The sequence below is a fragment of the Artibeus jamaicensis genome, unplaced genomic scaffold (assembly GCF_021234435.1).
Source record: "Artibeus jamaicensis isolate MK-2021 breed Jamaican fruit bat unplaced genomic scaffold, CSHL_Jam_final contig_2790, whole genome shotgun sequence".
Taxonomy (NCBI): Eukaryota; Metazoa; Chordata; class Mammalia; order Chiroptera; family Phyllostomidae; genus Artibeus; species Artibeus jamaicensis.
In genome coordinates, this window is record NW_026521616.1 from 3,430,232 (window position 1) to 3,440,921 (window position 10,690).

General features: G+C 51.7%; 1 protein-coding gene and 1 long non-coding RNA gene across 2 annotated transcripts; both read right to left on the minus strand.

The window, feature by feature from the left end:
- Positions 1-2,051: 2,051 nt before the first annotated feature.
- Positions 2,052-4,863, minus strand: TLCD2 (TLC domain containing 2). Its single transcript, XM_053662717.1, is given in 10 exon segments — positions 2,052-2,750; positions 2,752-2,985; positions 2,987-3,106; positions 3,605-3,615; positions 3,688-3,767; positions 3,964-4,027; positions 4,203-4,313; positions 4,315-4,404; positions 4,498-4,588; positions 4,853-4,863. Coding segments are annotated over 10 exon segments (882 nt in total). The 3' UTR covers positions 2,052-2,680.
- Positions 4,864-5,732: 869 nt separating this feature from the next.
- Positions 5,733-10,392, minus strand: LOC119040690 (uncharacterized). Its single transcript, XR_005080908.2, has 3 exons — positions 10,299-10,392; positions 8,613-8,701; positions 5,733-8,258 (listed from the first exon to the last, which is right to left on the minus strand). It is a non-coding gene; the product is annotated as an uncharacterized LOC119040690 (long non-coding RNA).
- Between the last annotated feature and the right edge of the window lie 298 nt (positions 10,393-10,690).

Below are 10,690 nucleotides of genomic sequence, written 5' to 3' on the forward strand. Positions count from 1 at the left end.
CTTGGGCATCCTTCATAGATAACTATCAAGTATTACCAAGAAGAGTGTTCATTTGGAGCACTGATTTTATGACATGCCCCTAAGTATGTCACCTTTTGGGTTTGTTTTTGTTTTGCTTCGTTTTGGAAAACTCACGGCCATGTTCTTGTTAATCAAGGCATTCCACTGAAAGTTTTGAAGGTTCTACTTGTATTAAAAGATGGACTCTGGCAGAATTCTACTTTGTTTCTCTATCTCAACTTCTATACCTTGGTTTCTCTGGTTTTAGTCTGATTACATTTAAACCCTGTGTTCTCTTTTTCTGCCTGTGTTTATGTCGCAGTTTCTCCTCAGCCTCTATTTGTTGTTCTTCCCCTTTGAGCCTTGGTCTTAATGACTCTGATGGGAGATCTCTCACGATCCTTCTCTCTCATATTTTCCCCTGTCTCTGCTATGTACTGTCTCTCTTTCCATCTCTGTGTTCCCTTCTTTCCCTTGTTCCTTCCTTTGGATGTTTATTCAACAATTCTCCCCTCCCCTTTTTCTCTCTGAGATTTCCCACTGTCTCCAGGCCTATTCTTCTATCTCAGTGTATGCCTCTGATTTGGACTCTTCTCACCTTCCTACCAGCCTCCACCTATCAGCTCCTGTTGGTCTGTCTTGGTTTTGCACTGTAGCTGCTTGTCCTTTGTCTCGCTGCCTGTCTCCAACACCACCTATTTCCTGCTCTTTTTCTGTCAATAAATCTTCCCACTGCCTGCCTCCTCCATCTTCCGCTCTTTTGCTTCTTGGGTCCCCTGACAAATCCCCCTTGTCTCTCTCCACCTCTCCTCTCGCTCTGCTAATCTCTCAGTCTGCCACTGTTACCTCCGTCTCTCCTGAGTCTGGTTGTTCCTCCTTGTCACTCACTCTCAATAAATCACTGTCTAGACTATCTGTGCCTTCCACCCTTGGGGTCCCTTGCTGTCAGATTTTTTTTTCTTGTCCTCTTTGTTTATAACCATTTTACCAAGTCCATGATTTTGGTTTATTTCAAGCTTCTGTAACAGTCTTTCTTGATATTCCTGCCAAGGATTCTCTGTCATGTACTCCATCTCCATTCCCCTCTGTCTCTTCTATGCGAGGAATCCTCTTTCTTTCTATCTGTCCCCCAGTCTCTGTATGCCTGTCTTTAAGATCCCCTTTGTCTTTCTCTAGCTTAGCTTTTCTTTTCGGCAGGGTATTTTTTAAAATCTTCCTGTCTGTTGCTTTTGCTTCCATAGCTTTTCTGTGGGTGATTAAGGGTTATCTCATTTCCTCCATTGTTTAGCAGAGTAGCAACCTTAACCTGCTCTACACTTCCCATAACCTGGATGTTCTGCCTGAAGAAGGGAGGGGTGTTGTGCAATAGAGAAAGAGAACACAGCCCTGGCTGGGTAGCTCAGTTGGCTAGAGCATTATCCCAACACACCAGGCTTGTGGGTTCAAACCCAGGCAGGGCTCAGGAATGTAGAGTTAAGTGGTACAACAAATAGATGTCTCTCTTGCTCTCTCCCCCTTCCTTTCTCTCCCTAAAAATAAAAAAAAAATTTTTAATTTAATTTTAGAGAAAGGGGAAAGGAGGGAGAAAGAGAGGGAGAGAAACATCAATATGTAATTGCCTCTTACTCAACCACTACTGGGGATCTGGCCCGCAACCCAGGCATGTGCCCTGACTGGGAATTGAACTGGTGACCCTTTGGTTTGTAGGCTGGCACTCAATTGACTGAGCCACACCAGTCAGTGCCTAAAAAAAAATTTTTTTTTAAGGCAGCAGAAGCAGCTGGGGAGAAAGGAGAGCTTGTGAATGACTCCCAGAAGAGGCAGGCATTCCTTAACCCCTTTGCAGCCAAAAGGAAGCCTTCCCTCAGCTGCTTCTGCCTCTGCCTCATTCTTCCATGAAACCCGGGGCCTAGGAAGACCTTGCACTGTGCACCAGAATAGGTGTTTGAGGCCGTACTATGGCTCTGGCCTTCTGCACTGTCCTAAGAAGAGAGACCTAGGCCCATGTTCCTTCCTCTAAAAATATCTGTTTGCTTTGAAAAGGTCAAGAGATACTAAAGAAACTGAAAAAGCAGATGCTGGAAACAGTAGAACTTAGGTTAAGTATAAACACAATATAGTGAGGTTTTGAGAAACAGAAATATCAGCAGCAATCACTACAACCAGGGTCTCTGGTCTCGTGGCAGCCGTATGTCTAATAACTACTGGCTATGGACAGCACCGTGTGTTCCCCTGTCACTGCCAGAATTGGGTCATATGTGAGGCCTCTCTTTCCTCTGGTCTCACCCCCTCCATATCAGATCTAATACTGGTAGAACTTCACCTTCCCTCATCGGTCCTGATGCTAAAGCAAAGGGTTTCTGCAGTCTCATGCCTCCTCCCACACTTTATTGGTAGCACTGGCTGTACCTCTGGTAGCATTAGTTTTCTAGAAAGGACAGTTGGTTATCTGATGATGAAATTCAGTGAACAATAGCCCAGATTTTCACCCACTCATGACCATTAGCATTTCTTCCCAGATCCTAGGAATGGGGGAGGGGTTTGAATTAGCTGAAAGAGGAACTGGGATACTGAAAATCCAGTCCAGTCCTAACGGGGGGCTGTGCATTGAAGACCGCCATCTCCTTGTCCTGGTCTTACCTTTCCCAAGACTGGCAGAAGAGGAACCCGAGGCCTCTCTCTAGTCTTTCAGGTTGAAAGGGGAATCATCCCTGGTGACAGGCTCCCCATCACATGTCCTGGTGCCCAGGGATGGGTGAATGAGGCCAAGGCCATAGGGCATCACTGACCAAAATGCAAACACCTAGCGTGATGCTCACAGCTCCCACAGTGGCTGGCCCAGTTCCACCAAGGACAACCAGAGCAGGAGGTACCTGATGGTGCTGCTGGATGAACCACAGACCCATCCACCCCAGGGGTACCAGGCAGAAAAGGGCCAGGGTGGCCAACGTGGCCCAGCTGGCCACAGTGAAGGCCAAGGAAGGGCCTGGTGGGAAAGCAGTAGCAACTTCTTAGGTGCAGGCAGGTAGAGGACTTTAGCTGTAGGAGGAGAGATACCACAGAGAAGCCAGCATAGTGGCCAGAGAGAACGATGGTGCTGAGGCAGCTCACTATTTGGGGAGCCAGGGTCAAAGGTTAGAGAACCTTCCATGACCTACTACCCAATCACGTTCCAATATCCACCCTTCAGAGAGTAGCTCCCAAGCATTTTCTGACACTCCCTCCCTCCGGACACCCAACCTTTATGCTTCTCCTTACATCAGGAGGCTGAATGGCCTTGAAACAGTCTTGCTACAATGCGAGCAGCCTTGGCTCAGAGGCTGTCTTCCCTGGGGCTGCAGCACCTGCACAGGACGCCCCCTAAATTCTATTCCTGGCTTTTCATGCCCCATTCCCACTCCCAATATGGGAGCTCTGCCTTCTCAGAAGAGCTTTGTATTCAACATTTCTGCAGCTGACAGGACACCTGTGGCAACCCAAGCTCCTGAGGCACTGCTCAGACTCCAACTGTGGCTGGCAGTCAATCCCCTCCCTTCAATTCAGCCCAAAATTGGGCGGGTCAAGCCCAGAGGAGGTGTGAGTCGGAGACTCTCTGGGCAGTCACGAGACATAAAGCTGGTGAAGAGACTGGGGTCCTCATCTGGGCACATCCCCCTTCCTGTCTAGCCTCTCCCTGAGTCTCACCACCAAATGGTGACGGAGAAGGTCCCAGGCCTGGCCCAAGGTCTGCTTCCACAGCATGTCAGCTCTATCAGCCAGGAAACAACCTGCATGCAAATGGGGTAGGGGTGGGAGGGCCTTAGGCTTCCTCCAAGCCAGTGTACAACCTGAGGAGGAATCTCCAGCCCCTACCTTTCCCAGTTGTTTAGTTTCTCTCAGCAAAGCTAACAGAGGAGGACTAGAATTACTGTTGGAAGCTTGTCTCCCACCCTCAAACCTGCCCAGCCTTCCCTGTAGACTCACCTAGAGGTACAGCCACCAGCATCAAGGCCCAGGGCGCGATGCCATGAATGGGGTCGGCCCCCATCTAAGGCACAACAACAGACCAGAGGAGACAGGACCACTGCGAGTGTGGTACAGACCCAGATCCCATTCTCCTGGTGGGCACTCCGCCCACCCATCCCAGCATCAGACTGTCAAGACTTAGCATCAATTTTAAAGGTGCCCACCAGGTTTTCTAATATCAGCTTTCCATCCTTTACCCTCATCCAAGCGCCTCCCGAAGCCCCTCACCGGAGCAGCGCCCCAGCCCCTGTGAGCAGGCTGTGCACCAGGGAGACACAGATGTTTCGCCACTTCCAAGGGTCCTGAGCAAGCAGATCCCAGGCTGGGCAGCAGCTGCAGCACCCAGTGCATCTCGTGGAAGGCGGCACCGCTCATGAGGGGCCCCAAGGGCGACAAGGCCTGGCGGGCGGGCTAGGACCGGATCAGTTCCTTGGACTCCTGCACACTCGGCTTAGAAGCACCCAACACCCGCTATAGAGACGCTGAACCGGCCTCCTGGCAGGGCTGAATCCTTAGCTCTCCGACCCGCCAGGCCTTTGGAATCTGCTGTAACTTTTCCAAGGTCTCGCCCAGGATCTCTCGGCTGGGCGGTGATTGGAGCAACCACGCAGCCACCGCCCCTGGAGCCAAGGCAACCGATCTCGTCCCGCCCTAGCAACAGACCTGGGGTTACAGGCCCTAGGGGTGCAACGGAGCTCAGGCGGACTTCCGGGATGTAGATAGAGATCTTCCCTAACTCTGTCCTGAATTCTCGGGAGCTTCCGAAATAGGTCACTAATCTCACCTGACACTCCCAGAGGCCCCGCCCCACTAACTTTCACCTCTTCTCCCCACTCAAAAATCTCACCTGTTAATCATCCCTCCCACCGCATCCACGCAGCCCTGAAGTTCGAGGGCATGGCAAACCCACTTTCGTTTGCTTCAACCTCACTACCACTGCACTGCTCCACCCCCGCCCCCCCAGTCTCAGTTGTTGCGGGGGTGGGGGGGTGGGCAGGGAAAAGCCACTTTATTTTCTTAGGACCACCCCTTCTAACTCCGGAGGTTCGCAGGCCTCTAACACATCCCAGCAACCATATAATTCTAGGAGCCCCGCCGTCATACACAGTATTTCTCAAAGAGAACAGCTTCTATTTTGGAGAGGCGATCCACTGGGGACTCCCCCCCCCAACCTTTTTTGGGTGCCCTACGTTGGAGCCTCGTTATTAGGGAGACAGAGGGAACTACTCAGCACTGTAGTCTTGAACACCACCCCCCACCCGAGAGTGGTACCTGTTGGGTGGATAATCTCTTCCAATCTGAGGAAGCAACGAGAGGTCACGCAGGGTCACACACCTCAAGGCTGGGACAAAATTAAAGAGAAAAACAAAGACCCATCATGCTTTCAGCAGCAGGACTCTTGAGGATTCCAGAACCTTCCCTCCAGGAGAGGAAAATCTTCCCCCCAACACCTATTTCCTGAAGAGCGAGTGATAGCACTTTGCTGTCTCCCATCTCCCTCCAAGCCCCATCTCAAGCTGTCAGTCAGAAATTCACAGAGCCCTTCCTGTGCATGGAGCCAGTGGGTCCAGCTCCTCCCAAAGAATGACCTTCGTCAGCCAACAGGTGCTCCCCCAGACGCTCTCACCACCCTTTCCCCACCAAAACCCTATTAGTACAAGGGGCCAGGGGCATCCCTTCATTCCTCCACACCCACCACCCCATTAAAAAAAATTACAGTGGTTCTTTTCAATTTTATTTGTTATATGAAAGCCATACAAAATTAATATAGCAGATTTGGAAATTACAAAAAAAATTACAGCACACTTGGAAAATTACAGAAGGAAAATATGATGACCTTATTCCAACATTCAAAATAACCACTAATATCAACATTCCAGAGTATGTCCTCAGTCTTTATCTATGTATTATGCAAGTACATACTTGTATCTTAAAAAAACAAAATTAAGACCTACACTATTTTTATAAACTTTTTAGTATTCAAAGAGCATTTTTCTTTCCAGTCAAATGTTCTTCCACATGATGTTAATGGCTGCACAGCACTCTACCATCTGGATGGATATACAATAATTTACTTAAGCAATCCCCTATTGCACATTTTCATTACAGCAGAAATGAATTCCCAATCAGAAAGTTGCTTCCCATTTTTCTCTATTGCAATGCTGGATGAACACCTTTTAACTAAATCTTTCATTATTTTCTTAGGATTAATTCCCAAGTGTATAATTACTAGGTCAAAGGCCATGGTAATGTTTGATACATATCACCAAACTTGCATCCAAGAAGACTGTACCAATCTGTATTACCATATATGCAATGTACGGTGGTGTTATTTTAGTACCCTTTGCCAACAACTAGGTCTTATTTTTTTCTGATATAGTCTGCTATGGGAAAATTGCTTATAGCTCTATTTGCTGCTCTTTAATTACTAATGAAGCACACTTTTTTCCCCCATGGTTTTATCCATTTCAATTTTTCATGAATTTCCTATATATTTCACAGCTGGCTCTTGTTCCTTAAAGCTGCTTATATAAAAATTATAGGATGGAGGAGAGGTGGAAGGGTGAGGATGAAACCACAGGACACTTTAATATGGCCCCACATCTCTGAAGGAGGCAGACAGACTGAAGGTGGCTGGAAGCTTGCCCTTGCTGAGGGTGGCTGTCCTCCCTCTTCCTGGGGTGTGCCTGGCCCTGACAGGCCCCTGCCCTCTCCGGGCCTTGTTCTTCACTCGAGTTCTGCCTGCCTCTGTGTGCCCAGGCCGCTCGTCCTCATGTCTTCTCCATGATAGGTGAGGTTGGCAGAGCCACATATCCATGGCTGGAGGGAAATACTGTGGCCAGTGAAGTGAGGAGGGGAAGAAAGGATGGCAGCAATGTCCAGGGATACAGTGACCTTTGTTGAAGTCTATGAGTGGACTCAGTCTACCCACCCCTTTCTACTACAGCCCCACACACATGCAGCTTAGGCTGCAAGAGCTTGGTTCAACACTCTACTTTTCCCTAAATCTTTCAGTTTCTTATCAATGGAGAAGAGGATGCAGCTCCCTGTACACCTCCTCCCCCCAAATAGAACAAACAGCTTCCTGCAGCCCCAGGATATGGCTACTTTCAGGCAGGGAGACTGGGCAAAGGCTGAACCATACCAGAGCCCAAGCCAAAGAGTGAGATTGGATCAGGAGCTGGGGGTGGCAGGTTTACACAGTCTGATGCCCCAAAGTGGGGGGTTCTGTCCCAGAACTCAGCTTTCCTGGTTGCCGGGGTGGGGGGCATGTAGTTCCTGCCCCATACAGGCCTGAGCTGAGTCTCACACACTAGCCTGGAAAGTGAAGTGAGGAAAGAGAGCAGTGGTAGCTGGAGCCCCATGGGAGCTGCAGTCCTGTTTTGGGGAGTGGAGGACACCTGGTGCCACCTTTGCATGATGAAAAGTCCATGTAGAGATTGAGCTTCTACTAGCTCTTCTAACTCTCCAACCCCTACCCCCACATCCTGGGGTTACAGTCAGGGAGGGAGGAGGGGCAACAGCTTAAGTGAAAAGCAGTTTTCTTCCCACCCCAAGCTCTGAGTCTGCACGATGGGCTTCTGATTCCCTTAAGTGGGTGATTTCCCCACCTCATGGGTAGGCAGAGAAACTGAGACAGGGGGTCTAAGGGTCCCACATACACTAAATATCCCTGAATCTAGAGTGTGAACCAGTCTATGGAAACACAGGGAAAGTGAAGAGTGGGGGCATGACTACTCAGATGGAGAGTTTCAGTATGAAATGCTCCCCAAGACACAGCTTACTTCTGGACCCCACCTGGAAAGACCATGGGGAAAAATGAGGGATAAGGAAGGAAGGTCAAGAAAAACATCTGGATAAAGGGACAGACAGGGTCTTCTTTGCTCCACTTCTCCCCATTATCACACAAACACTGACTGACCTTGGGTAGTCAGAGCCATCCAATTCCCTAATTCAGTCAGGGTTTCTGATCTAAAACTGCTGTCTGGCTGTGCCAGTCAAGGTGAAGACTCTTCAGAGGAACAGGGTTCCCTTTCCTGAAAGGTTATCATCACCACTCCTGCTGTTTGGACCTTCCCGGACCGTTATGTCACCTTCCAGACGAGGGGGAAAGCAGCTCCTCCTCCTCCTCGAAGCCAGGGGCAGAGGGCAACAGTTCTTCAACTGGCAGCTTTAGCTGGGTCAGGACATAAAGCTTGCCACTGAAGAACTACTGCGGCTCAGCCAGGTGCAGGTGTGGGAGGTACAGGCTCCTAAAGACAAAGGAAAGAAAAATGGAAAAGACCTGAGCAGGGCAATACCCCAGGGACACCGTCCAGCTGACTGTCCAAGTCCAGCCCCAGCACTCAACCTTCTAAAGAAGGGTTCTTGGCTCTCACCTGGGCCTACAGGAGCTGTTAGCTTCAGTGAGAAGCAAGAAGTAGTTCTAAACATACTTCCCTTCCTTCTCTTTCCAGACCTGAAGCTGTAAAACCCAGGTCTTCTCTCAACCCTTTAATCCCAGCCACCAATGGAGGACCCCAGCCTATTCAGTATTCAGAAAAGGCAGGACCTGGGGCCCTGGACACACCCCACCCATCACCCAGGTACTAGGTGAGAAATTGTACCTCAATTCCAGAAATGTGAATTCAGTGATCAGCCCAGCTGACTTATTCCCAGGGAGTTCAGCTGGAAGAAGAGTTTTGGGGCCCTGGATCTGGGAAAGAGCGAGGAAGGGAAGAGATCTAGAGTTTGGAAGGTCAGCAGAGGCTCCTGGGACTGTGAGGAGAGGACAAGGGACCAAAGACTGGAGGGGAGGGAGATTAAGCAGGGAGGTTGGGCAGCCTCCCCAGGACTCTCAAATGCCAGGCATTCCGCTTGCACATTCCGGGTACATCTGGTATGAATTCCAGGCTGTCTGCCGGCCCCTCCATGTCTGAACTTTGTTCCAAGTTCCAAGCCCCGCCCCCACAGTTCCAACGCATGAATCAGCAGGAAAAGCCGGGCCCTGCAGCATGGCCCAGGGAGGGGGCTGGGGGCGTGGCAGGCTTAGGGGTTGTGAGCTGGGGTGGCAGGAGGGTTTGTGCTGACACTCAGCTCCAAGGGCACATCCATGCCAATGGAAGGGGCCAAGGTGGTCTTGCCTTGAGACTTTTATACTCAGAAGGTAAGAAAGATTAGGGTAGGGGTGGGAGGTTTTCAAATTACAAAACCCTTTTGGGAGGCATGAACTTTGAGATACCTTCCTTCCCCCAGGTGACTAGTCCCCAATTCCTCCCCAGTCCTTTTTCTGGAAGCCGGCTGTGGTCAGCCCATAGGACTTAGCGGCTGCTGAGAGTATGTGCCAAGCAGGTGCCCTTGGCTGCAGGGCGGGGTGGGTCCAGGGCCGTGACCCTCTGACCAGCTGCTCCATCAACCTTCTGGCACCTTGACAGCTTCCAGCCCGGTCTGACAGCCAGGATGACAGGCCAAATGAGTTGGAGGCAGGAACTAGGGCCGGAGGGAGGTGGGGGCGACAGTCTAGTCTGAGGCTACGGGGAGGGGCCAAGAGTTGGCCGAGAGGTGGGGAGAGAGGGAGCCCAGTGATGACTAACCCAGGCGCCCCACCCAGCCCGCCGGTTTCCCAGGCGGTCGGGGCCAGGTTTGGGCTAGGGCCCCCACAACCGAACAGGCTGGGGGGAGGTGCAGAGGTGACCTTCTCTCGGCCCAAGACCGCTAGTGAGGCTGGGGCCGGGGGTAGAGTTTCCAGGCCCTCCTCAAGTCCGCTTCCCCCACCAACCGCGGTGAAACCCTAAACCTTTGGGTTGCATAAGGTCCCGGCACCGCCGCCCCCTACTCCTCTCCCCTCCCCCCTTACATAACATCCTTGGGAGGGAATGAGAGGGGCCGGCCCACCCAGAGACCCCTTCTCTGTCAGCACACTCAGCTGACCCTGACCCACTGAATGCCGGTAGAGGCAAAGCACCTCTACCGCCACCCGCCCGATCCAAATCCTCCCCAGGCTGGGGAGCCGTCTCCCATATCCTCAGAGCGAAGGGCGTCGAGGTTAGCCGCCCCCAGCCCTCGGGCCCCTCACCTTCCTCCTAGTTACTCCGCAAGACCTTCCGCGAAGACTCCTGCCCCAGACTCTCTTAAAATCTCCTGACACACTACTCCAGACAGTCCAGGCCCCTCTCCCCCAGAGTGCCCCTGTATCCACCGCCCCCTCTCCCCTCCCCCGGAAGGGCAGGGTGTGGCCGCCAGAACCCTACTTGCCCCCTTTACCCGTTAGCACGGTTCCCTCCGGTGGGGCCAGGACCCCAGCTCACACCCACCTGGTGCTGGGTGTGTGGTGGGTGCTGAGAGTAGGGGAGCAAATCAGCGCGTCCGTCCCCCACGGCCGGCGGCGCTCTCTTCCCAACGCCCAGCACTCACCGGCTCCAGTCTCCGATCAGCTGGCGGCGTCGTGACGCACAAGTTGCGATTGCACCTCCCAGGGCCAATCACCGCCTACTGGTGGGCAGCGTGACCACACCCACTCGGGGGTGCCAGCCCTTAGCTCTGGTCCCGCCTTTCTGGCTGTCTTAGCTCTGATTGGCAAGATGGCCACCCCTTTGCTTAGTAGAGTTGTACTAAGCCACACCCACCAACTGACGAGCTGGCCAATACGTGAAAAGGTGTGGCCCAGCCCTCCTCCTAGGCTACTTGCTTTGAAGAGTGCTACGTC